Below are 27,843 nucleotides of genomic sequence, written 5' to 3' on the forward strand. Positions count from 1 at the left end.
CTTGTAGGGGTCATTTGCATCAACTCTACAGTGCCAACTAGTGGCGACAGAAAGAAGTTTTAAAAAAGGCCTTTCCTATTGGGTTTTTTCAACATAGAGCAAGGAAATTTGGGGAGTAGATACCTTATGCAAAACTGCTCCAAAAAGTCTCTTGCACCCGTATTCCAAATCCAACAGGAAATCGGGTATTTTGGATCGAATGTGAAATTTTCATGGGTTCACAGTAGGAGTTTACATTTGGAGGCTTGAATATGCACAAAAACTCGTAAAAATTTGCACATACATGCGGCTTTGGATAACGTTCGATAATCTTGCAATGTTACGAAAAAATGTAACAAAATGCCTCAGTGGCGCCCCCTTGAATTTTTCAAAAAGGCGTTTCCTATTAGGTTTTTTTAACATAGAGTGATGAAATTTGGGGAGTCGATACCTTGTGCAAAACTGCTCCAAAAAGTCTCTTGCACCCGTATTCCAAATCCAACAGGAAATCTGGTATTTTGGATCGAATGTGAAATTTTTATCGGTTCACAGTAGGAGTTTACATTTGGAGGCTTGAACATGCACGAAAACTCACAAAAATTTGGACATACATGCGGCTTTGCATAACGTTCAATAATCTTGCAACGTTACGAAAACATGTAACAAAATGGCTCAGTGGCGCCCCCTTGAAATTTTCAAAAAGGCCTCTCTATTTAGGTTTTTTCAACGTAGAAGGATGAAATTCGGAGAGTCGATACCTTGTACAAAACTGCTCCAAAAAGTCTCTTGCATGCGTATTCCAAACCCAACAGGAAATCGGGTATTTTGGATTGAATATGAAATTTTTATCGATTTACAGTGTGCACATTTTACACCTTGGCACCTAGGGAATTAGTTTGATCATTCTCAAAATTGGCGAGACTGTTCATGAGGCACATGAAATCTTAAGTTATCAAAATGGTGTGTTTTCATTCACGGGCCTGACATGGGCGGGGTGCCAAAGTCGGCCATTTTTTCGCCAAAACACCGAATTCGGAAAATGACTGATAACTCCCTCATACAACCTTCAATCTATTTTAAATCTGGCATGTGTGTGAGGTATACCAGCCTGAGCAGGACTGGATTGAAAATTTACCGTTTGTGCCTGGCGCCTCCTAGTGGGAACAGGAAATGCCCTTTTTTACTGGACACACTCCTCCTCTAAAGGGAAAAAAATCAATCTACCTCAAACCTGCATAAGGGAAGCCTTAAGACCTGTCTTCAGGTGCCTGATGAAGAATATTGAAGTTTCGTTGAAGCGGAGGGGTCCAAACAGCAAAGTGAAAATGACTGTCATCAATTTTTCTCTCCAAAAACTTTGAACAGTCATAACTCGGCAGATATACAACATATCTGCGCCAAACTTCCCGTGCTTGTTGAGAGTCATACCCTGAAGGGCCTTGTAGGGGTCATTTGCATCAACGCTACAGCGCCAACTAGTGGCAATAGAAAGTCACTCGTTTTTCCAATACATGTCCAGTTCTTTTCAGGTTGGTCATTGTAGTTTCAAGACCTATTAAAATACTTATTTACGGCACATGTCCACGTGTCTCTATCTGTTGCCGTGACGACCCTTTGTTCGCCATTTAAAGGAAATATTTTTTTTCAGAGACTCAGGCAGCTTATAGAGCCACAATATTTGGCACACTTGGTCGAATTGGCCCAGTTAGAAGATTAATTTGGTTTTGAATAAGGGCTTGGCTGCACAGCTCAGTAGTTGCTCCTTTTTTGTAGTACTCTCTCCAATAGGGTTTTTTATCTCTTGGGTGTGGTAATGTAAATAGGCGACTTTCGTGCATGATTGGTTCTAATGAGATGATTAGAGAGGAGGATCTGCCACCACCCTGACCTGCACACAGTCCGAGTTGCGTGACGTCCGAGTTGCGCTAGATTGCGAGGGCCCGTTCAGTCCTGCTTGCAGGCCTAGTTATTATTATTCTTTTTTCATGGCAAATGAAAATGGCCAATTTGGAGGCCTGAACATGCACGAAAAGTCACCAAAATTTGCACATACGTGCAGATTCGCGTAAATTTAGATAATCTTGCGTCGTTTTAAAAAAATGTCAAAAAATGGCTCAGTGGCGCCCCCTTGACCCTTAAAATTTTCAAAAAGGCCTCTCCTCTCAGGTTTTCAACGTAGAGCAATGAAATTTGGGGAGTAGATACCTTATGCCTAACTGCTCAAAAAAGCCTCTTGCACCCATATTCCAAATCCAACAGGCAATCGGTTATTTTGGGTCGAATCAGAAATTTTTTCGGTTCACAGTTGGAGTTCACATTTGGAGGCTTGAACATGCACGAAAACTCACCAAAATGTGCACATATGTTCAACTTTGCGTAAATTTTGATAATCTTTGAAAAAAATTAACAAAAAGGCTCAGTGGCGCCCCCTTGAAATTTTCAAAAAGGCCTGTCCTATTAGGTTTTTTCAACGTAGAATGATGAAATTTGGTGAGTCGATACATTGTGTAAAACTGCTCCAAAAAGTCTCTTGCACCTATATTCCAAATCCAACAGGAAGTCGGAAATTTTGGATCAAATGCGAAATTTTATCGATTTACATTTGAGACCTTGTCGCTGAAGAAAATAGTTGGATCGTCTTCAAAATTGGTCAGACTATTCAGGAGACATATGAGATCTTAAGTTTTCAAAATGGTGAGTTTTCATCCAAGGGTCTGGCCTGGGCGTAGTCCCAAAGTTGGCCATTTTTAGGCAAAATACCAAATTCAAAAAATGATTAAAAACTCCGTGATACAACGTTCAATCTTTTTCATTTCTAGCATGTATATGAGATATCCCAGCCTGAACACGACTGCATTGAAATATTACTCATTAGGCCTGGCGCCCCCTAGTGGGAACAGGAAATGGCATTCTTTACGAGAGAGGATCCTCCTCCAAGGGAAAAAAATCTATTGACCTCAAACCTGTTTCAGGGGAGCCTCAAGACATGTGTTCAGGTGCCTGATGAAAAATATTGAGGTTTCGTTGAAGCGGAGAGGTCCAAACTGGAAGTGAAAATGACCGTCAACAATTTGTCTCGCCAAAAACTTTGAACAGTCATAACTCGGCAGATATGCAACATATCTGCGCCAAACTTTCCGTGTTTGTTGAGAGTCATACCCTGAAGGTTCTTGTAGGGGTCATTTGCATCAACTCTACAGTGCCAACTAGTGGCGACAGAAAGAAGTTTTAAAAAAGGCCTTTCCTATTGGGTTTTTTCAACATAGAGCGAGGAAATTTGGGGAGTAGATACCTTATGCAAAACTGCTCCAAAAAGTCTCTTGCACCCGTATTCCAAATCCAACAGGAAATCGGGTATTTTGGATCGAATGTGAAATTTTCATGGGTTCACAGTAAGAGTTTACATTTGGAGGCTTGAATATGCATAAAAACTCACCAAAATTTGCACATACATGCGGCTTTGGATAACGTTCGATAATCTTGCAACGTTACGAAAACATGTAACAAAATGGCTCAGTGGCGCCCCCTTGAAATTTTCAAAAAGGCCTCTCCATTTAGGTTTTTTCAACGTAGAGTGATGAAATTTGGAGAGTCGATACTTTGTGCAAAACTGCTCCAAAAAGTCTCTTGCACACACATTCCAAATCCTACAGGAAATCGGGTATTTTGGATTGAATGTGAACTTTTTATCGATTTACAGTGTGCACATTTTACACCTTGGCACCTAGGGAATTAGTTTGATCATTCTCAAAATTGGTGAGACTGTTCATGAGGCATATGAAATCTTAAGTTATAAAAATGGTGTGTTTTCATTCACGGGCCTGACCTGGGCGGGGCGCCAAATTCTTCCATTTTTTCGCCAAAACACCAAATTCGGAAAATGACTGATAACTCCCTCATACAACCTTCAATCTATTTTAAATCTGGCATGTGTGTGAGGTATACCAGCCTGAGCAGGACTGGATTGAAAATTTACCATTTGTGCCTGGCGCCTCCTAGTGGGAACAGGAAATGCCCTTTTTTACGGGACACACTCCTCCTCTAAAGGGAAAAAATCAATCTACCTCAAACCTGTATAAGGGAAACCTTAAGACCTGTCTTCAGGTGCCTGATGAAAAATATTGAAGTTTCGTTGAAGCGGAGGGGTCCAAACAGGAAAGTGAAAATGACTGTCAACAATTTTTCTCTCCAAAAACTTTGAACAGTCATAACTCGGCAGATATACAAGATATCTGCGCCAAACTTCCCGTGCTTGTTGAGAGTCATACCCTGAAGGGCCTTGTAGGGGTCATTTGCATGAACCCTACAGCGCCAACTAGTGGCGATAGAAAGTCACTCGTTTTTCCAATACATGTCCAGTTCTTTTCAGGGTGGTCATTGTAATTTGAAGACCTATTGTAATACTTATTTACGGCCCATGTCCACGTGTCTCTGTCTGTTGCCGTGACGACCCTTTATTCGCCATTTAAAGGAAATATTTTTTTTCAAAGACTCAGGCAGCTTATATAGCCACAATATTTGGCACACTTGGTCGAATTGGCCCAGTTAGAAGATTAATTTTGGTTTTGAATAAGGGCTTGGCTGCACAGCTCAGTAGTGGCTCCTTTTTTGTAGTACTCTCTCTAATAGGAGTTTTTATCTCTTGGGTGTGGGAATGTAAATAGGCGACTTTCGAGCATGTTAGGTTCTAATGAGATTAGAGAGGAGGATCTGCCACCACCCTGACCTGCACACAGTCCGAGTTGCGTGACGTCCGAGTTGCGCTAGATTGCGAGGGCCCGTTCAGTCCTGCTTGCAGGCCTAGTTTTATTTATTTTTTATTTATTTTTTTTTTTCAGGGCAAATGAAAACGGCCAATTTGGAGGCCTGAACATGCACGAAAAGTCACCAAAATTTGCACATACGTCCGGAAAATTGTAAATTTCGATAATTTTGCAACGTTGCAAAAAAATATAACAAAATGGCTCAGTGGCGCCCCCTTGAAATTTTAAAATTGGCCTATAACATTAGGGTCTGTCAGCGTAGAGCAATGAAATTTAGGGGGTCTATACCTTGTCCAAAACCGCTCCAAAAAAGCATTTACACGCATATTCCAAACCCAACAGGAAATCGGTTATTTTGGATCAAATATGAATTTTTTATCGATTTACAGGGTGCACATTTGAGACCTTTTCGCCGAGGGAGTTAGTTGGATCATCTTCAAAATTGGTGAGACTGTTCAGGAGACATATGAGATCATAAGTTTCTAAAATGGTGTGTTTTCATTCACGGGTCTGACCTGGGCGTGTTGCCAAAGTCGGCCATTTTTTCGGCAAAACACCGAATTCAGTAAATGGCGAATAATTCCTTGACACAACTTTCAATCTTTTTCATATCTGCCATGTATATGCGGTATCCCACCCTTAACACGAGTGCATTGAAATATTACCCATTAGGTCTAGCGCCCCCTAGTGAGAACAGGAAATGCCTTTTTTTACGAGACAGGTTCCTCCTCCAAGGGAAAAAAATCTGTTGACCTCAAACCTGCATCAGGGGAGCCTTAAGACCTGTGTTCAGATGCCTGATGAAAAATATTGAGGTTTCGTTGAGGCGGAGGGGTCCAAACAGGAAAGTGAAAATGAACGTCAACAATTTGTCACGCAAAAAACTTTGAACAGTCATAACTCGGCAGATATACAACATATCTGCGCCAAACTTCCCGTGTTTGTTGAGAGTCATACCCTGAAGGTTCTTGTAGGGGTCATTTGCATCAACTCTACAGTGCCAACTAGTGGCGACAGAAAGAAGTTTTTAAAAAGGCCTTTCCTATTGGGTTTTTTCAACATAGAGCAAGGAAATTTGGGGAGTAGATACCTTATGCAAAACTGCTCCAAAAAGTCTCTTGCACCCATATTCCAAATCCAACAGGAAATCGGGTATTTTGGATCGAATGTGAAATTTTCATGGGTTCACAGTAGGAGTTTACATTTGGAGGCTTGAATATGCACAAAAACTCGTAAAAATTTGCACATACATGCGGCTTTAGATAACGTTCGATAATCTTGCAATGTTACGAAAAAATGTAGCAAAATGCCTCAGTGGCGCCCCCTTGAATTTTTCAAAAAGGCGTTTCCTATTAGGTTTTTTTAACAGAGAGTGATGAAATTTGGGGAGTCGATACCTTGTGCAAAACTGCTCCAAAAAGTTTCTTGCACCCGTATTCCAAATCCAACAGGAAATCGGGTATTTTGGATCAAATGTGAAATTTTTATCGGTTCACAGTAGGAGTTTACATTTGGAGGCTTGAACATGCACGAAAACTCACCAAAATTTGCACATACATGCAGCTTTGGATAACGTTCGATAATCTTGCAACGTTACGAAACAATTTAACAAAATGGCTCAGTGGCGCCCCCTTGAAATTTTCAAAAAGGCCTCTCCATTTAGGTTTTTCTAACATAGAGTGATGAAATTTGGAGAGTCAAAACTTTGTGCAAAACTGCTTCAAAAAGTCTCTTGCACACACATTCCAAATCCTACAGGAAATCGGGTATTTTGGATTGAATGTGAACTTTTTATCGATTTACAGTGTGCACATTTTACACCTTGGCACCTAGGGAATTAGTTTGATCATTCTCAAAATTGGTGAGACTGTTCATGAGGCATATGAAATCTTAAGTTATAAAAATGGTGTGTTTTCATTCACGGGCCTGACCTGGGCGGGGCGCCAAATTCTTCCATTTTTTCGCCAAAACACCGAATTCGGAAAATGACTGATAACTCCCTCATACAACGTTCAATCTATTTTAAATCTGGCATGTGTGTGAGGTATACCAGCCTGAGCAGGACTGGATTGAAAATTTACCATTTGTGCCTGGCGCCTCCTAGTGGGAACAGGAAATGCCCTTTTTTACGGGACACACTCCTCCTCTAAAGGGAAAAAATCAATCTACCTCAAACCTGCATAAGGGAAACCTTAAGACCTGTCTTCAGGTGCCTGATGAAAAATATTGAAGTTTCGTTGAAGCGGAGGGGTCCAAACAGGAAAGTGAAAATGACTGTCAACAATTTTTCTCTCCAAAAACTTTGAACAGTCATAACTCGGCAGATATACAAGATATCTGCGCCAAACTTCCCGTGCTTGTTGAGAGTCATACCCTGAAGGGCCTTGTAGGGGTCATTTGCATCAACCCTACAGCGCCAACTAGTGGCGATAGAAAGTCACTCGTTTTTCCAAAACATGTCCAGTTCTTTTCATGTTGGTCATTGTAGTTTCAAGACCTATTGTAATACTTTTTTACGGCCCATGTCCACGTGTCTCTGTCTGTTGCCGTGACGACCCTTTATTCGCCATTTAAAGGAAATATTTTTTTTCAAAGACTCAGGCAGCTTATATAGCCACAATATTTGGCACACTTGGTCGAATTGGCCCAGTTAGAAGATTAATTTTGGTTTTGAATAAGGGCTTGGCTGCACAGCTCAGTAGTGGCTCCTTTTTTGTAGTACTCTCTCTAATAGGAGTTTTTATCTCTTGGGTGTGGGAATGTAAATAGGCGACTTTCGAGCATGTTAGGTTCTAATGAGATTAGAGAGGAGGATCTGCCACCACCCTGACCTGCACACAGTCCGAGTTGCGTGACGTCCGAGTTGCGCTAGATTGCGAGGGCCCGTTCAGTCCTGCTTGCAGGCCTAGTTTTATTTATTTTTTATTTATTTTTTTTTTTCAGGGCAAATGAAAACGGCCAATTTGGAGGCCTGAACATGCACGAAAAGTCACCAAAATTTGCACATACGTCCGGAAAATTGTAAATTTCGATAATTTTGCAACGTTGCAAAAAAATATAACAAAATGGCTCAGTGGCGCCCCCTTGAAATTTTAAAATTGGCCTATAACATTAGGGTCTGTCAGCGTAGAGCAATGAAATTTAGGGGGTCTATACCTTGTCCAAAACCGCTCCAAAAAAGCATTTACACGCATATTCCAAACCCAACAGGAAATCGGTTATTTTGGATCAAATATGAATTTTTTATCGATTTACAGGGTGCACATTTGCGACCTTTTCGCCGAGGGAGTTAGTTGGATCATCTTCAAAATTGGTGAGACTGTTCAGGAGACATATGAGATCATAAGTTTCTAAAATGGTGTGTTTTCATTCACGGGTCTGACCTGGGCGTGTTGCCAAAGTCGGCCATTTTTTCGGCAAAACACCGAATTCAGTAAATGGCTAATAATTCCTTGACACAACTTTCAATCTTTTTCATATCTGCCATGTATATGCGGTATCCCACCCTTAACACGAGTGCATTGAAATATTACCCATTAGGTCTAGCGCCCCCTAGTGAGAACAGGAAATGCCTTTTTTTACGAGACAGGTTCCTCCTCCAAGGGAAAAAAATCTGTTGACCTCAAACCTGCATCAGGGGAGCCTTAAGACCTGTGTTCAGATGCCTGATGAAAAATATTGAGGTTTCGTTGAGGCGGAGGGGTCCAAACAGGAAAGTGAAAATGAACGTCAACAATTTGTCACGCAAAAAACTTTGAACAGTCATAACTCGGCAGATATACAACATATCTGCGCCAAACTTCCCGTGTTTGTTGAGAGTCATACCCTGAAGGTTCTTGTAGGGGTCATTTGCATCAACTCTACAGTGCCAACTAGTGGCGACAGAAAGAAGTTTTTAAAAAGGCCTTTCCTATTGGGTTTTTTCAACATAGAGCAAGGAAATTTGGGGAGTAGATACCTTATGCAAAACTGCTCCAAAAAGTCTCTTGCACCCATATTCCAAATCCAACAGGAAATCGGGTATTTTGGATCGAATGTGAAATTTTCATGGGTTCACAGTAGGAGTTTACATTTGGAGGCTTGAATATGCACAAAAACTCGTAAAAATTTGCACATACATGCGGCTTTAGATAACGTTCGATAATCTTGCAATGTTACCAAAAAATGTAGCAAAATGCCTCAGTGGCGCCCCCTTGAATTTTTCAAAAAGGCGTTTCCTATTAGGTTTTTTTAACAGAGAGTGATGAAATTTGGGGAGTCGATACCTTGTGCAAAACTGCTCCAAAAAGTTTCTTGCACCCGTATTCCAAATCCAACAGGAAATCGGGTATTTTGGATCAAATGTGAAATTTTTATCGGTTCACAGTAGGAGTTTACATTTGGAGGCTTGAACATGCACGAAAACTCACCAAAATTTGCACATACATGCAGCTTTGGATAACGTTCGATAATCTTGCAACGTTACGAAACAATTTAACAAAATGGCTCAGTGGCGCCCCCTTGAAATTTTCAAAAAGGCCTCTCCATTTAGGTTTTTCTAACATAGAGTGATGAAATTTGGAGAGTCAAAACTTTGTGCAAAACTGCTTCAAAAAGTCTCTTGCACACACATTCCAAATCCTACAGGAAATCGGGTATTTTGGATTGAATGTGAACTTTTTATCGATTTACAGTGTGCACATTTTACACCTTGGCACCTAGGGAATTAGTTTGATCATTCTCAAAATTGGTGAGACTGTTCATGAGGCATATGAAATCTTAAGTTATAAAAATGGTGTGTTTTCATTCACGGGCCTGACCTGGGCGGGGCGCCAAATTCTTCCATTTTTTCGCCAAAACACCGAATTCGGAAAATGACTGATAACTCCCTCATACAACGTTCAATCTATTTTAAATCTGGCATGTGTGTGAGGTATACCAGCCTGAGCAGGACTGGATTGAAAATTTACCATTTGTGCCTGGCGCCTCCTAGTGGGAACAGGAAATGCCCTTTTTTACGGGACACACTCCTCCTCTAAAGGGAAAAAATCAATCTACCTCAAACCTGCATAAGGGAAACCTTAAGACCTGTCTTCAGGTGCCTGATGAAAAATATTGAAGTTTCGTTGAAGCGGAGGGGTCCAAACAGGAAAGTGAAAATGACTGTCAACAATTTTTCTCTCCAAAAACTTTGAACAGTCATAACTCGGCAGATATACAAGATATCTGCGCCAAACTTCCCGTGCTTGTTGAGAGTCATACCCTGAAGGGCCTTGTAGGGGTCATTTGCATCAACCCTACAGCGCCAACTAGTGGCGATAGAAAGTCACTCGTTTTTCCAAAACATGTCCAGTTCTTTTCATGTTGGTCATTGTAGTTTCAAGACCTATTAAAATACTTTTTTACGGCCCATGTCCACGTGTCTCTGTCTGTTGCCGTGACGACCCTTTGTTCGCCATTTAAAGGAAATATATTTTTTCAGAGACTCGGGGAGCTTATAGAGCCACAATAGTTGGCACACTTGGTCGAATTGGCCCAGTTAGAAGATTAATTTTGGTTTTGAATAAGGGCTTGGCTGCACAGCTCAGTAGTGGCTCCTTTTTTGTAGTACTCTCTCCAATAGGGTTTTTTATCTCTTGGGTGTGGGAATGTAAATAGGCGACTTTCGAGCATGTTAGGTTCTAATGAGATGATTAGAGAGGAGGATCTGCCACCACCCTTACCTGCACACAGTCCGAGTTGCGTGACGTCCGAGTTGCGCTAGATTGCGAGGGCCCGTTCAGTCCTGCTTGCAGGCCTAGTTATTATTATTATTTTTTTTTTTTTTCAGGGCAAATGAAAATGGCCAATTTGGAGGCCTGAACATGCACGAAAAGTCACCAAAATTTGCACATACGTGCGGCTTCGCGTAAATTTCGATAATCTTGCGTCGTTTTGAAAAAATGTCAAAAAATGGCTCAGTGGCGCCCCCTTGACCCTTAAAATTTTCAAAAAGGCCTCTCCTCTCAGGTTTTCAACGTAGAGCAATGAAATTTGGGGAGTAGATACCTTATGCCTAACTGTTCAAAAAAGCCTCTTGCACCCATATTCCAAATCCAACAGGAAATCGGGTATTTTGGATCAAATGTGAAATTTTTATCGGTTCACAGTTGGAGTTTACTTTTGGAGGCCTGAACATGCACGAAAACTCACCAAAATTTGCACATACATATAACTTTGCATACATTTTGATAATCTACGAAAAAATGTAACAAAATCGCTCAGTGGCGCCCCCTTGAAATTTTCAAAAAGGCCTCTCCTATTAGGTTTTTTCAACGTAGAACGATGAAATTTGGCGAGTCGATACATTGTGCAAAACTGCTCCAAAAAGTCTCTTGCACCCATATTCCAAACCCAACTGGAAGCCGGAAATTTTGGATCAAATGTGAAAGTTTATCGATTTACATTTGAGACCTTGTCGCTGAAGGATAAAGTTGGATCGTCTTCAAAATTGGTCAGACTATTCAGGAGACATATGAGATCTTAAGTTTTCAAAATGGTGAGTTTTCATTCAAGGGTCTGACCTGGGCGTGGTCCCAAAGTCGGCCATTTTTGGGCAAAACACCAAATTCAGAAAATGATTAAAAACTCCGTGATACAATGTTCAATCTTTTTCATTTCTAGCATGTATATGAGATATCCCAGCCTGAACACGACTGCATTGAAATATTACCCATTAGGCCTGGCGCCCCCTAGTGGGAACAGGAAATAGCATTCTTTACGAGAGAGGCTCCTCCTCCAAGGGAAAAAAATCTATTGACCTCAAACCTGTTTCAGGGGAGTCTCAAGACATGTGTTCAGGTGCCTGATGAAAAATATTGAGGTTTCGTTGAAGCGGAGAGGTCCATACTGGAAGTGAAAATGACCGTCAACAATTTGTCTCGCCAAAAACTTTGAACAGTCATAACTCGGCAGATATACAACATATCTGCGCCAAACTTCCCGTGTTTGTTGAGAGTCATACCCTGAAGGTTCTTGTAGGGGTTATTTGCATCAACTCTACAGTGCCAACTAGTGGCGACAGAAAGAAGTTTTAAAAAAGGCCTTTCCTATTGGGTTTTTTCAACATAGAGCAAGGAAATTTGGGGAGTAGATACCTTATGCAAAACTGCTCCAAAAAGTCTCTTGCACCCGTATTCCAAATCCAACAGGAAATCGGGTATTTTGGATCGAATGTGAAATTTTTATCGGTTCACAGTAGGAGTTTACATTTGGAGGCTTGAACATGCACGAAAACTCACCAAAATTTGCACATACATGCGGCTTTGCATAACGTTCAATAATCTTGCAACGTTACGAAAACATGTAACAAAATGGCTCAGTGGCGCCCCCTTGAAATTTTCAAAAAGGCCTCTCCATTTAGGTTTTTTCAACGTAGAGGGATGAAATTCGGAGAGTCAATACCTTGTACAAAACTGCTCCAAAAAGTCTCTTGCATGCGTATTCCAAACCCAACAGGAAATCGGGTATTTTGGATTGAATGTGAAATTTTTATCAATTTACAGTGTGCATATTAGAGACCTTGGCACCTAGGGAACTAGTTTGATCATCCTCATAATTGGCGAGACTGTTCATGAGGCATATGAAATCTTAAGTTATCAAAATGGTGTGTTTTCATTCACGGGCCTGACCTGGGCGGGGTGCCAAAGTCGGCCATTTTTTCGCCAAAACACCGAATTTGGAAAATGACTGATAACTCCCTCATACAACGTTCAATCTATTTTAAATCTGGCATGTGTGTGAGGTATACCAGCCTGAGTAGGACTGGATTGAAAATTTACCATTTGTGCCTGGCGCCTCCTAGTGCGAACAGGAAATGCCCTTTTTTACGGGACACACTCCTCCTCTAAAGGGAAAAAATCAATCTACCTCAAACCTGCATAAGGGAAGCCTTAAGACCTGTCTTCAGGTGCCTGATGAAAAATATTGAAATTTCGTTGAAGCGGAGGGGTCCAAACAGGAAAGTGAAAATGACTGTCAACAATTTTTCTCTCCAAAAACTTTGAACAGTCATAACTCGGCAGATATACAACATATCTGCGCCAAACTTCCCGTGCTTGTTGAGAGTCATACCCTGAAGGGCCTTGTAGGGGTCATTTGCATCAACCCTACAGCGCCAACTATTGGCAATAGAAAGTCACTCGTTTTTCCAATACATGTCCAGTTCTTTTCAGGTTGTCATTGTAGTTTCAAGACCTATTAAAATACTTATTCATGGCCCATGTCCACGTGTCTCTGTCTGTTGCCGTGACGACCCTTTATTCGCCATTTAAAGGAAATATTTTTTTTCAGAGACTCAGGCAGCTTATAGAGCCACAATATTTGGCACACTTGGTCGAATTGGCCCAGTTAGAAGATTCATTTTGGTTTTGAATAAGGAAGGGCTTGGCTGCACAGCTCAGTAGTGGCTCTTTTTTTGTAGTACTCTCTCCAATAGGGGTTTTTATCTCTTGGGTGTGGGAATGTAAATAGGCGACTTTCGAGCATGTTAGGTTCTAATGAGATGATTAGAGAGGAGGATCTGCCACCACCCTGACCTGCACACAGTCCGAGTTGCGTGACGTCCGAGTTGCGCTAGATTGCGAGGGCCCGTTCAGTCCTGCTTGCAGGCCTAGTTATTATTATTCTTTTTTCAGGGCAAAAGAAAATGGCCAATTTGGAGGCCTGAACATGCACGAAAAGTCACCAAAATTTGCACATACGTGCAGATTCGCGTAAATTTAGATAATCTTGCGTCGTTTTGAAAAAATGTCAAAAAATGGCTCAGTGGCGCCCCCTTGACCCTTAAAATTTTCAAAAAGGCCTCTCCTCTCAGGTTTTCAACGTAGAGCAATGAAATTTGGGGAGTAGATACCTTATGCCTAACTGCTCAAAAAAGCCTCTTATTATTTTATTTAGTATTTTGGATCGAATGTGAAATTTTTTCGGTTCACAGTTGGAGTTCACATTTGGAGGCTTGAACATGCACGAAAACTCACCAAAATTTGCACATATGTTCAACTTTGCGTAAATTTTGATAATCTTTGAAAAAAATTAACAAAAAGGCTCAGTGGCGCCCCCTTGAAATTTTCAAAAAGGCCTCTCCTATTAGGTTTTTTCAACGTAGAACAATGAAATTTGGTGAGTCGATACATTGTGTAAAACTGCTCCAAAAAGTCTCTTGCACCTATATTCCAAATCCAACAGGAAGTCGGAAATTTTGGATCAAATGTGAAATTTTATCGATTTACATTTGAGACCTTGTCGCTGAAGAAAATAGTTGGATCGTCTTCAAAATTGGTCAGACTATTCAGGAGACATATGAGATCTTAAGTTTTCAAAATGGTGAGTTTTCATCCAAGGGTCTGGCCTGGGCGTGGTCCCAAAGTTGGCCATTTTTTGGGCAAAACACAAATTCAGAAAATGATTAAAAACTCTGTGATGCAACGTTCAATCTTTTTCATTTCTAGCAAGTATATGAGATATCCCAGCCTGAACACGACTGCATTGAAATATTACCCATTAGGCCTGGCGCCCCCTAGTGGGAACAGGAAATGGCCTTCTTTACGAGACAGGCTCCTCCTCCAAGGGAAAAAAATCTATTGACCTCAAACCTGTTTCAGGGGAGCCTCAAGACATGTGTTCAGGTGCCTAATGAAAAATAGTGAGGTTTTGTAGAAGCGGAGAGGTCCAAACTGGAAGTGAAAATGACCGTCAACAATTTGTCTCGCCAAAAACTTTTAACAGTCATAACTCGGTAGATATACAACATATCTGCGCCAAACTTCCCGTGTTTGTTGAGAGTCCTACCCTGAAGGTTCATGTAGGGGTCATTTGCATCAACGCTACAGTGCCAACTAGTGGCGACAAAAAGAAATTTTAAAAAAGGCCTTTCCTATTGGGTTTTTTCAACATAGAGCTAGGAAATTTGGGCAGTAGATACCTTATGCAAAACTGCTCCAAAAAGTCTCTTGCACCCGTATTCCAAATCCAACAGGAAATCGGGTATTTTGGATCGAATGTGAAATTTTCATGGGTTCACAGTAGGAGTTTACATTTGGAGGCTTGAATATGCACAAAAACTCACCAAAATTTGCACATACATGCGGCTTTGAATAACGTTCAATAATCTTGCATTGTTACGAAAAAATGTAACAAAATGGCTCAGTGGCGCCCCCTTGAATTTTTCAAAAAGGCCTCTCCATTTAGGTTTTTTCAACGTAGAGTTATGAAATTCGGAGAGTCAAAACCGTGTGCAAAACTGCTCCAAAAAGTCTCTTGCACACACATTACAAATCCAACAGGAAATCGGGTATTTTGGATTGAATGTGAATTTTTTATCGATTTACCGTGTGCACATTTGAGACCTTGGCACGGAGGGAATTAGTTTGATCATCCTCAAAATTGGCGAGACTGTTCATAAGACATATGAAATCTTAATTTATCAAAATGGTGTGTTTTCATTCACGGGCCTGACCTAGGCGAGGTGCCAAAGTCGTCCATTTTTTCGGCTAAACGCCAAATTCGGATAATGACTGATAACTCCCTCATACAACGTTCAATCTTTTAAATCTGGCATGTGTGTGATGTATCCCAGCCTGAACAGGACTGGATTGAAATATTACCAATTGTGCCTGGCACCTCCTAGTGGGAACAGGAAATGCACTTTTTTACGGGACACACTCCTCCTCTAAGGGGAAAAAAAAAATCAATCAACCTCAAACCTGCATAAGGGAAGCCTTAAGACGTGTTGAGATGGCTGATGAAAATGATTGAGGTTTGGGTAAAGCAGAAGGGTCCAAAACGAAAGTGATTATGACTGTCATCATTTTCTCTCTCCACATATTTTGAAGAGTCATAACTTGGGAGATGTAGAGGGGGGCTGTCTGCCACCACCTCGACCTGCATCCCGTCCGAGTTTGCGTGGCGTCCGAGTTGCGCCAAACTGCGAGGGCCCGTTCAGTCCTGCTTGCAGGCCTAGTTTTTTTGTTATTTTTTAATTTAACTTAACATTGTATTTAATGTTCCAATTTTCTCATTTGTTTTGAAAAGTAAAAATCTTGTTCAATGGAATTTTCTTTCTTTTCTTTTTTTTTTTCAACCCAGATATCTCAAAGTAACACATTTTGAAGCTGTAATTGCAATACCGTGATACTGTGAAACCGTGATATTTTTGCTTAAGGTTATCATACTGCCAGAATCTCATTCTGGCAAATGCCTATTAATAGATTCACAAGCTTGTAGTGTTATACATTTATTATGAAACCAGGGGCGTCACTAGACCCAATACAATACTGGGGCACTGGCAAGTTAGCAAAAAAAAAAATACCACAAAAAGTCAGAAATAGTGCTTTAAACTACATATAATGTAATTTATTCTCACCATTCCTTTTGACCAAAGTCACTTGACTAAAACACTAGTTTCTTTAAAATAAAAATTTTAAAAATGTGACGGTTTTTTTGTTTTTCTGCCATCACAATTCAAAATCAAAATAGGGACATAGTTGAGGGCCATTGTGCCCCAAGTAGAAAAATGGCAGTCTGGAGCCCTGATATTTTCTTCAAATAAACATGGTGAGCCACCAGTGGGCTTTTCTACGACCAGGTTTTCCAGGGGAAACCTTGTTGTATACTGTACATGTGCAAGACAAAACACTTACATTCACTTAATCTATAAAGAAGAAAATGTCCTGTAATATTTGGTCCAAGATAATGCTGGTGGGAAAAAGGTTTCAAATCTTGTCAGGAAAACTAATCCAATCCCAGAAGTGGGACTGAATGACAGCGTATTTTGACTCACGTTATCATTTGCTCTATCTATAGCAGAAAAGGGAATAGATTCAAATTATACATTGTCTTTGGTCTGTTAATCTGCATTTAGCTTAGCTCAAATTTCCAACCATAAAGCAAGGCAATGTTTAAAAGAAAAAAAAACATCATTTTTATCTCTTTCACCGTGTTATCTGTTCTCATGTGAAAAATGACAATCTTCCTCTTTTGTTCCAGTTACGGTCACATGATGAGCAAAGAGAAGCGCGACAGCATCAGCAAGGAGGACCTGGCGCGAGCCACGCTAGTCACCATCACCAATAACATCGGCTCCATCGCGCGCATGTGCGCCGTCAATGAGGTAAATTGGGAAAAGAGGCAACGTTAATCAGTTTGAAATGAGTGAAAGTGCAAATCGTGTGACCTTTCTGCGTGCGGTGAGCTTCTTTACAGTGTTGCCTTGTGGCAATGGCGATCAAGCAGCATTGTACAGGGCTATCACAGCACGCAGACCCGCAGCAAACCGAATGTTTTTCTTGTTTCGACGGGAAACATGCGTCTGCTGTGAATTAAAATAAGTTGAATGCTAGTAGAAGAAGGGGGAGGGTTGACAGCGACTAGCGCTGTCAATGGGAGACAATGAGTTAAAAGCCTGAAAAAAGAGGATTTTGGCAATTTTTAGGTCAGCAATGTTTTTCAAGATTTCATCACTGGTCAAGATAGTTGTCGATTAATTTATTAACGATCAGTTGGCAAATCGTGGCAGTCATTCAAGCGAGCTACTAAAAACATACAGAATTCAGGCGTAAATTCGGACACTAGGGTCACGTGAGATATGACGATAGGGGACTTTTTTTTTTTTATTATGATTAGGGCTGTCAAAATTATCGCGTTAACGGGCGGTAATTTTTTAAATTAATCACGATAATGACGCAATTAACGCACATGCCCCGCTCAAACAGATTAAAATGACAGCAGTGTAATGTCCGATTGTTACGTTTTTGGGTGTTTGACGCCATCTGCTGGCGCTTGGACCCAAATGATTTTATGGGTTTGAGCACAATGAGTGACCATGGTGTAATGACATAAACAATGGCGAGCTACTTTATTTTTTGATTGAAAATTTTACAAATTTTAATGAAACGAAAACATTAAGAGGGGTTTTAATATAAAATTTCTATAACTTGTACTAACATTTATCTTTTAAGAACTACACGTCTTTCTATCCATGGATCGCTTTAAGAGCATGTTAATAATGTTAATGCCATCTTGTTGATTTATTGTTATAATAAACAAATACTGTACTTACAGTGCCCTCCATAATTATTGGCACCCCTGGTTAGGATGTGTTTTTTAGCTTCTAATGATTTTTTTTTTTTTTAATTCAAATAATATGGGACCTTAATGGAAAAAAGAGAAAAATCCAACCTTCAATACAAGTGCATTTATTCAGTGGGGAAAAAATCCCACATCATAAAGAAATAATTATTTGACATCAAATAATGTGTGTCACAATTATTAGCACCCCTGGTGTTAATACTTAGTACAACCCCCTTTTGCCAACAAAACAAGGTCTGGGGACTGAGATGGCCATGGGTTGCTTGGCATGGCCAAACTGTTCTCCCTGTGTTTTTCAAACACTGAGACTATAGTCTGGGACTCAGCCCATTAACGGCCTCTCGAGCAAGTACAAAATCAATCGACAAATAAGATTCGTTTATTTGCGTGACGTGTTCTTAACGAGCAACGTCACTCTTCCGCGTCGGAAGTCGTCTCCACAACAACACAGATGGCGAACAGGAGAGCCGAGAGTATGTTCCAATCCACGGTAAAATCAGTTTTAAATGACCAAAAACACATCGACACAAGTCATTGACAACAGTCTGTCTCGCGCTAGCCATGTTGAATAAACTCCGCTCTCCTTGTATGTTTACATCCGTGCGCAAGTCCCTCGTCCCGCCCGTCGCTGATTGGTCCACTCCGCTGTCTGTTTGCTGTGGCTTGCTCCGCCCTGGAAATTTTATCCGCTTAATGGTGGCCAGACTCAATAGCTGGAACAGCGGTGAGGCTAGGCCATGGGAGGAGCTTGATTTTGTGTCTGGTGAACCATTTCTGTGTAGACGGTCTTCAACTGTTGAAGCCTGGGACCGTGTGCTTTGGTCAGATGAGACCAAGATTGAGCTTTTTGGCACAAACACTCTAAGTGGGTCTGGCGTGCCACGAAAGATGCGCATGCTGAAAAGCACCTCATACCCACTGTGAATTATGGGGGTGGGTCAGTAATAGAGCTGGGAATCTTTGGGCACCTAACGATTCGATTACGATTACGATTCAGAGGCTCCGATTCGATTATAAAACGATTATTGATGCCACCCCCCTCCTTTTTTTTTTCTCTTTTTTTTTAATGTTTTGTACATTAGTTCCAAAATTGTTCAAAAATACTCTCAGGCTAAACCACACACATCAAGTTAACATATAGCAGTAAACAAATATACAAAAATAACATTAAATAAAAAACTCCAGTCCCCATTCTGTATCAGCAGCTTTAAACTACATTGAATTAATTTAATGTTGTGAATCAACCGTTAAATTTGTTAAAATTGCTCCCGTTATTCCATAATTTCCCTTTTGTCAACTTTCGACATGTGAAAGTTTTAAAACTATTTTAAAGATAGATTCAAGTCAATATTTTACCGATTTAGGAGTATTTTAGATAAAAAGTTAATTAGGTTTGCATGGAAGGTTCGCTACAACAGCCTTGCAGGGAAGTGTACTGCTTTAAGATGGCGGCCGTTTATAACGCCCGCATCTAGCTTTTTGTAGATGTGCTGCTAACACTACCAAAACTTTAATGCATCTAGCCCTATATAAATGATATCCACAGTAACATTATATCGGCAGCAGTCAGGTATGTTGTTGTGTTTTTTTATCTCGTTGCATGAGTTGAGCTAGAGCCGTGAGTTGAGCATTGGCATTACCCGAGGGGCCGGGTAATGGGAAGCATGATGTTTAGCTACTCTCGCTCCGTTCCGTCCCGAAGACCACGCGGCGCGCTGAGTGTTGTGTACTTCCACTTTACTTCGCATATTTCAATAATCGGAATTGGGATGTTTGTGAATCGTTCTCGAATCTTTCACGGCCGAATCGCGAATAATCTAAGAATCGGAAATTTTGCACACCTCTAGTCAGTAATGCTGTGGGGCTGTTTCGCTTTCTAAGGCCCTGGGAACCTTGTTAGGGTGCATGGCATCATGAATGCTTTGAAATACCAGCACATTTTAAATCAAAATCTGTTGCCCTCTGCCCGAAAGCTGAAGATGGGTCGTCACTGGGTCTTTCAGCAAGACAATGACCCTAAACATATGGCCAAATCTACACAGAAATGGTTCACCAGACACAAAATCAAGCTCCTTCCATGGTCATCTCAGTCCCCAGACCTTGTTTTGTTGGCAAAAGGGGGTTGTACAAAGTATTAACACCAGGGGTGCTAATAATTGTGACACACATTATTTGATGTCAAATAATTATTTCTTTATGTGGGATTTTTTCCCCACTGAATAAATGCACTTGTATTGAAATTTGGATTTTTCTCTTTTTTCCATTAAGGTCCAATATTATTTGAATTAAAAAAATTATTAGAAGCTAAAAAAACATCTTAACCAGGGGTGCCAATAATTATGGAGGGCACTGTATGTACCGTATGTTGAATGTATATATCCGTCTTGTGTCTTATTTTTCCATTCCAACAATAATTTACAGAAAAATATGGCATATTTTATAGATGGTTTGAATTGCGATTAATTATGATTAATTTTTAAGCTGTAATTAACTCGATTAAAAATTTTAATCGTTTGACAGCCTTAATTATGACATTTATTTCTGGTTCAAGGTTAAAACTCATTTTAGATAATTGTAATTAATTACTATTGAGGAAGCTAATTTGGGGGAAAAAAATCTATTCTTTATTTCATGTTTATACTGTGTTTAACCCCTGATGCCTGAATTTGCATTTGACAAATATAGATGATTTTGATTTTTGAGATTTTGAAATATTTGTTTTTAATAATCTTTTTTTAAATTTATTATTATTTTTCATTTTCTAATTTCCAAGTTTGAATTGAGTTTTTCAATTTGATTTTCTCTATGTATTTATTATTATTAGGATTATTTTTATTTGAATATACTTATGTTTTCCCTCAATGCTTTGTAAAATATAAATTCCCGGGATTCAAGTCGCAGTGGCTGGAAAACAATATTGGTGACCAAAACCTGTCCGCAAGTTTGCTAGCTCACTCACACCACCACGTGGTGAGGATTTGGAATGTGACTTTTGACCAGATTTATTAGATGAGGATGGTTGTCTTTTACTGCATTTAGATACATTCATTGTCAGTTTAATTGCAATGAGGAAACATTTCACTGGACAATTATGAACTAGCGTCTAACGAATCAGAGCGTCTCATGGCAACTTGTCAGTCCTTCCCAATAATATGTCTTTTTATGTTCCTTGTGTGGGTCGCAACTGAGAAAGGAATTCCTACATTCTCGGCTAATCGTTATGATTTTCATTCTGTCAGAAAATCGAGCGCGTGGTTTTTGTGGGCAACTTCCTGCGCATCAACACCGTGTCCACCAAACTGCTAGCCTACGCCATGGACTTCTGGTCCAAAGGACAGTTGCGAGCACTCTTCTTGGAGCACGAGGTAATAAGTCACGAGTATTGACTCACTGGGATCAAATGGTCAACTTTCAGCGCCATTAACGGCGACGTGCGTCCAATCCGTTTTGATCGATCGTTAACCGTCAGCCCTTCCCAGTCAAAATTGATTGGACGTTTATCGCTGTCAACGGCAGCCAATAAGTTCATTTATGAAGAGCCGTTAGAACAGTAGGAAGGTTGTTGATGTGTTTGCTTAGTTTGAGTGTTCTAAGTGTTAATATGTCAAAGGTACTGTGTGGTTAATGTAAAAACAGTTCATTTTTAGAGCAGCTCTGGTTCGTCTCTGCCACAAGTGTCAAACTTGAACTTGCAAAATTAAATCATGTGCTTTCACTTCATGTTTCTTGCCATAGAAATGAAAGAATATTTCATTTTTTTCCATTTAAAAGAAATAAACCATAGACTTCATAATATATTGACATGACACGGGGCACAGGGCCGATCCGTTGGGGGCCTATTCTCAAAAACTTCAAATATTCTCTAAACCAAAGCTGCTACCGACCTAAAACCAAAACCTACCTTAGGCATATATGAGTCTCCATGAGCAGCGGCATCAAAAAATTCAAAATTGTTCCCTTATTAAAATCCAGATTAATTATTTTTTTATATAGCAAAACTTAAATGGCTATAAAATCTCAGATTTTAGATGCGCAAAAATCACCAAATGCAGGGATAATCACCTATATTTTCAGGATCAATAGCAATATTTAGCATATCAGTTTTTGCCCAAACCAACTTTTTTTTTTTTTTATTTACTGCATGTTTACAACAGCTAATAAATCACTCCATTTTCACATTCGAAACCTTATATTTGAGGAAAACATGCAGAATCAATTATGAATAATTTATAAATAGATTATTAATACATTCTATATACAATCACAACTTACCACTTACTTCAGCCCCAGGACACCTGGGCAGCACCATACAGCCATTGTTGTGGAAGCTGCCGTAGATGTTTTTCTAAAGGTGCACGGGGTCAAAGTAGATGAAGATTTGCTTGTTGGGGTTGGTGTAGGACCAGGTGCCCTTGGGGAGCTCAAGGCTGGCGTAGTAGCCAGCATTGTTGGCTGGACCGTCAAAGCTGACGGAGTGGAAACACAAACAAAGAGCTTTTTCCGCTGCAAGTTCTTGTGAAAAAATGCTTAAAACCCTGAATTAAAAAAAAAAACAACGCAGTTAGCAGTTTTTTTACTTAACTATGTCAAATGTGCTGCTAGTTTAGTCACTGTGTTCGCCCCCTTAGTGCAACAAAGAGCTTTTTGCATTGAAAATTCTTTTGAATAAATGCTTAAATCCCTGAATTCTTTGTAGATATTGATGTAAAACAGCCTCGATTCTTCTCGATTCTTGGTTAAAAGCAAAAACAAAAAACGGGCAGTTAGCAGGTTTTTTTTTTGCGTAAGTATGTCGAATGCGCTGCTAGTTTAGTCACTGTGGTGGCTCCCTTCGTAACACAAAGAGTTTTTGCGTTGAAAATGGTTTTGAATAAATGCTTAAATCCCTGAATTCTTTGAAGATATCGATGTAAAACAGTCTTGATTCTTCTCGATTCTTGGTTAAAAGCAACAAAAAAGAAATAACGGGCAGTTTGCAGGTTTTTTTTACGTAAATATGTCGAATGCACAGCTAGTTTATGCACTGTGGTCGCCCCCTTTGTAAACACAGAGCTTTTTGCGTTGAAAATTCTTGTGAATAAATGCTTAAATCCCTGAATTCCTTATAGATATGGACATAAAACAGTCTCGAGTCTTGGTTAAAAGCAAAAATAATAAAACGGGCAGTAAGCAGTTTTTTAACGTAAATATGTCAAAGTGTAATGCAAATGCTGTAGCCCCTATTTTATCCCATTGATTTTTTTTCACAATGTTTCAAAATGCATGCATGGTAAAAAAAATAATATAATAATTACCTTGAATGTTTGAACAAATCACCCCCGAGACAATCCTTCCTGTTTGTATGCGGTACAGCTTTCGTACTTTTTCAAAAATCCAAGCTTGGGCTCGCACCGTGTTCTGTCTTCGACTATTACTAAATAAAGCGGACTTAGGTACAGCCCCTTACGGGAAGGCGTGACGGAAAGAATGATGAAGTGTCAGGTCAATCGATTTTTTAAGTCTATGAATAAACTTTTTAAAATAAAGAGAATATTTTTTGGGTTGATTTGTAATTGAATTAAGAAATAAGAAAATATCAGCTGTTTTGTTGTTTGTGTTCAAAAATGAAAAATGATTTTAAAAATAAAAAATGTAGTTTTTTTTTTTTCACAGAAGCGAAAAAATCCCAGTATTCTGTTTTTTATTTCTTTCATTGAAAAAACATAAATAAATAAAAAGCTGGTGGAGTACTGAGATGAGACTTTCGCCTAAGCAGTCAAATTCAAAGCATCCCCATATTGGTAGAGTGGGTCCACTTATCTTTGCCCTCATGCCCCAAAATGTTGTCACACTCTCTTCATATCACTGACCCTGCAAATTACAGTTAAATAGGCTATTGTTGGCTATCAGTTATTGTCAAAATTCCTTTTCTGTGACCATTGACCTCGTTACCCCAAATTGTTTCATATTTCAAACAGTTTGATCATCCTTTATTTGTTCTTCCTGAACACAAACATACCCGAATACATAACCTCTGGCTTCACTAGGTTTAACCTACTGGTGGAGGAAATACAAATAAGAAATACATGAGTGGCACTATTTGCTATCGAGAGGAGGATTTGGACAATTTCGAGGTCAACAATATTGCTCAATGAGGAATCAACTATGAAAACAGTCATTAATTTATTTGTCAATGGACTAATCCTAACCCTATAAGGTGAACCACACCCACCTAATTTGACAAGAACACCATATTTGATCACATGTAAGATGAACTGGACAATAAGACACAGGCGTTCACGTTGTATTATTCTCATTTATTTATATATATTCTCATAATACTGTATTTACATCAACATACTGTACATGTACATACACTAGCCTGTAATACCCACAAATATGCCCCACTGCATTACACTACAGGGTTAAAACCCTGTGGTGAAAAAAGTAGCACTTTAAAGTTGGAAAATGAAAGTACCTTAATTTTCAGACTATAAGGCGCACCTGACTGTAAGCCGCGACCCACCAAATTTGACACGAAAACAGCATTTGTTCATAGATAAGGCGCACTGGACTATAAGCCTCAGCTGTCCTCACTGTATTATGGGATATTTACGCCAAAAGATATTAACCAGTAACGCTACATTTGACAGCGGCATCATAAGATCAAATGAACCATCATGAAGCTTTGAAGTAATTGGGTGCAAAGCTTCATTTGGCCATCACTGCTTCCTTGGGGGAGACAGTCAACCTCTGCTGCCACCTGCTGTCAACACTGTTGTCATCCAACATGCTTCCTAACATGCATTGCAGCGCTACAGATATAAATAACAATCAAACTCATGTTCTGTGCTAATTATTTCTTCAGTTACTGTTCCAGTTGTTTCATTCATTGCTAGTTATGGTATTTGGTAACACTTTACTTGACAGTGGCGCTATAAGACCATCATAATTAAGACACAACACTGCCATGAGCATTAATGAATGCTTCTGATAGATGTCATTTTGTGATATCTGGCAAATAATCTCAGTTTTGAATGGATGTAAAAATCCGAGCTGGACATAAAACAAGTTAGTGAGATAATTCAGAATGCCATTAATGCCCATGACAGTCATGTCACAATTATGACGGTCTCATGACACTCTTATGACGCCACTGTCAAAGAAAGTGTTGCCTAATAACCCAAATAAATCAACAAATAAACCGCACTGGACTATAAGCCACAGGATTCAAAATGAGGGGGGAAAAGTAGCGTTTTATAATCCGAGAATTACGGTAGTTGTCGATTCATCGTGGCAGCCGTTGTCAGCAGACCTAATGGCACTTCGAAGGAAACCGTAAGACTCTCCTTTGTTGTGTTTACCTCAGGGTTACTTTGGAGCCGTGGGCGCGCTGATGGAGCTTCTCAAAACCACTGAGGACCCCTGAGTACCCGTGCGCTCGTCGATGCCGTGATGTCATCAACTCTGGAGACGCCGCGAACGCCACAGCAGCTGCTATAGGAATCACTGCAAGACGTCAGGAAGCTGCGGAACAGTCGCCGGGGAATCACGTGTACATAAGTTGTAATGTTGTCGTCGCTCATTTAGGTTCAAACTGTAGTACTGCCATCAACTGGAATGGAATGGGAACAAAACTAGTAGAAGTAGAATCCTGCCAAAGTAAAACGTAAAACATGGCCTTCACACTCGACACCAAACTGCTAAAAATGAATCATGTCCAATTTCCTTCTTTTCGCCTTTTCTCAGTCATCTTTGTGCCATTTTGTGGGTTTTAGCCGTTTCTCCCAACCAATTTTATTGACAACTTAAGGCTCGCTCACAGGTGGTGGAATGTCTCAAAGGTTTCCCACTTGTTAACCATCAGCCAGAACGGACGATAAAAAAATGTTTTCCCACCACCACTTTTAACGTGTTTTTGTTGCCTCCGACCTGACCTCTGTATCGCCTTCAACATTTTTTGTTTGCATCAATGCCTTGTTTGTAACCTTTTTCACCTCAATGTCTTCTTTTCCTGTTAACTGTTAGCATCAGATCCGTAACAAATCATCCGGACAGATGGTGGCCATTGCTTTCAACGCAACAGGGCATTAGAAGTGACTGTGCGCTTTTCTGTAGTCATTTAACCTTTACACACAATCGCCACCTGCGGCAGGCAGGCAGATGCTGCCGGACAGTGACCAAGCATTACCTTTTTAAGCAGTTCCGCCTTTGTTCCGGCTCTGATACTACCTCTGAAGGCCAATAGACACCCCCCCCCCCCCCACTCCAGGTCAGCGCTGTAGCCTTCTTGTCCTGTGGCGGTACGAAAATCCGAAAAAGAACAAAAGATACTGTACATACAACTGGATTCTTTTATTTAATGGTTGTTGTTATTAATATATATTTTTTTTTTCACATGTTGGTTTATGAGTTCCGACACTACGGATTATTTATGTCAAAGGGGTTTTCCTGGCCCAAATTTTACCCGAGGTGTTACCGTTCTGATCATTGCTGTGAGTTTTTACATGTTTTTTTGTCCTTCAATGTTTTTCCTTCAAACATGTCACCTGCCTTGAAAAATATGTTTGATCTATTTTATGCGAAATCAGAGTGGTCTTTGATTTTTTTGCACAAAAACGTCCCGACTGAAAATTCGATTTTCAGAGTGACTTCTAACATTGTAATGATACGTAATACTGCAATGGGATATAACTATAAACCGCATGCCAATCAGCTTTTAGGGATGAAAATAGGAGATGTCCACCCGCCGTACATCAGTTACGCTCGTCTAAATAGATTAAATATAATAACAATACTAAATGCTTGTTGTTGTTTTTTTTTTGTTTTTTTTTTCATCCGTCGTGTCTATGTTCCTTTTGGGTCTCGTGAAGTTGTGCAATGGTTTCTGTGTTAGCGACAATGTTAACACAGTAGAGAGCTGGGACCACGCTTAACTGTTTTGCCTGTGAGAAACTTGGCTATGCAGTTAGCATTGTAACATAGAAGCCAATGGAGCATTTTTCGAAATCCTTGGTATTCATTTACGGTCCGAAAAGGGACAACCTGGAAATATATGCAAGCATGACCGTTAGGAGAGCGAGAACAACTATTGCTATCTGTCTCGTGTCCTGCTAATTTTTCCTGCGAACGCTGTTCAGGGTAGATTTTTGCCAAAACCAACCTGTCGAACAAGCGCTTAGTATCCCAGTCGGCCTCGTTCGCCACGACGTTGTTGCCTCTTGCACGACTTGAAAAGTTTGTTTTGTTTTGTTTTGTTTTGTTTTTTTAATTCTTCCTCGTTGGTTTTTAAACGAACTTCCTTTCCACAAGTCCAAGCCTTTAAATGAAGCGATGCGGGCTAGAGAAAGTTGATTTCAACGATTGTCTGGAATGCCTCGTGCTTTAATTGTGAATGTGTATATACGGAAGATTTTGTAAATATGAATAATGATTTATTCTGCACCAGCAAGCAATCTGACACATTGTTTTAAGTTGGCTAGCTTTCACAAACATCTTATAGAACTAAAATATTGATATGGAAGTTATAGAAACTGACTGTATTATACAAATTTTATCATACAGAAATTGGATGTATATAAATGGTATATTTTTATCGAATGTATCATGATAGAGTATTGAAGAGCTACAAACAAAAAAAATATATTTGTCAAGCAATTCCAATGATATCGGAGTACTGTAGTTGCGTGATTAATGATGAATTGGAATGAAACCATCTAAAAAATAAATTACAATAGCATAATTGTTACGATTGTATCACGATACAGTTTTTAAGTCAATATAGGAAAATATAAAGTAAATTTTTAAAAATAATAATTGGAGATATTTGTGAAAGCTGCCACTGGCTGTTCCGTTGTTTCTGCTGTTTTTAACTTAAAAATAAAAATAAAAACGCCATGTGCAATGTGTATGTTGTTGAAAAGACTTTCTTGAAAGGAATAAAAAAAACCGATGAAATGACTTTCAATTCTTATTATTCTGAGTACTGCCATTAGGGCTGCAACTATCGATTTTTTTT

General features: G+C 39.8%; 1 protein-coding gene across 3 annotated transcripts in view; it reads left to right on the plus strand.

Annotated features, from left to right (window-relative positions):
• Positions 1-26,412, plus strand: part of pank1a (pantothenate kinase 1a) — a 114,120-nt gene extending 87,708 nt beyond the window's left edge. For all 3 annotated transcript variants that reach the window (XM_057847394.1, XM_057847393.1, XM_057847395.1), the window contains 3 exons: positions 16,746-16,869; positions 21,086-21,211; positions 25,195-26,412. In XM_057847394.1, the coding sequence (XP_057703377.1) occupies positions 16,746-16,869; positions 21,086-21,211; positions 25,195-25,254 (310 nt within the window). In that variant the 3' untranslated portion in view covers positions 25,255-26,412. The remainder of the gene's footprint in view (positions 1-16,745; positions 16,870-21,085; positions 21,212-25,194) is intronic.
• Positions 26,413-27,843: the final 1,431 nt, after the last annotated feature.

The sequence above is a fragment of the Corythoichthys intestinalis genome, chromosome 10 (assembly GCF_030265065.1).
Source record: "Corythoichthys intestinalis isolate RoL2023-P3 chromosome 10, ASM3026506v1, whole genome shotgun sequence".
In the NCBI taxonomy this organism is placed as follows: domain Eukaryota; kingdom Metazoa; phylum Chordata; class Actinopteri; order Syngnathiformes; family Syngnathidae; genus Corythoichthys; species Corythoichthys intestinalis.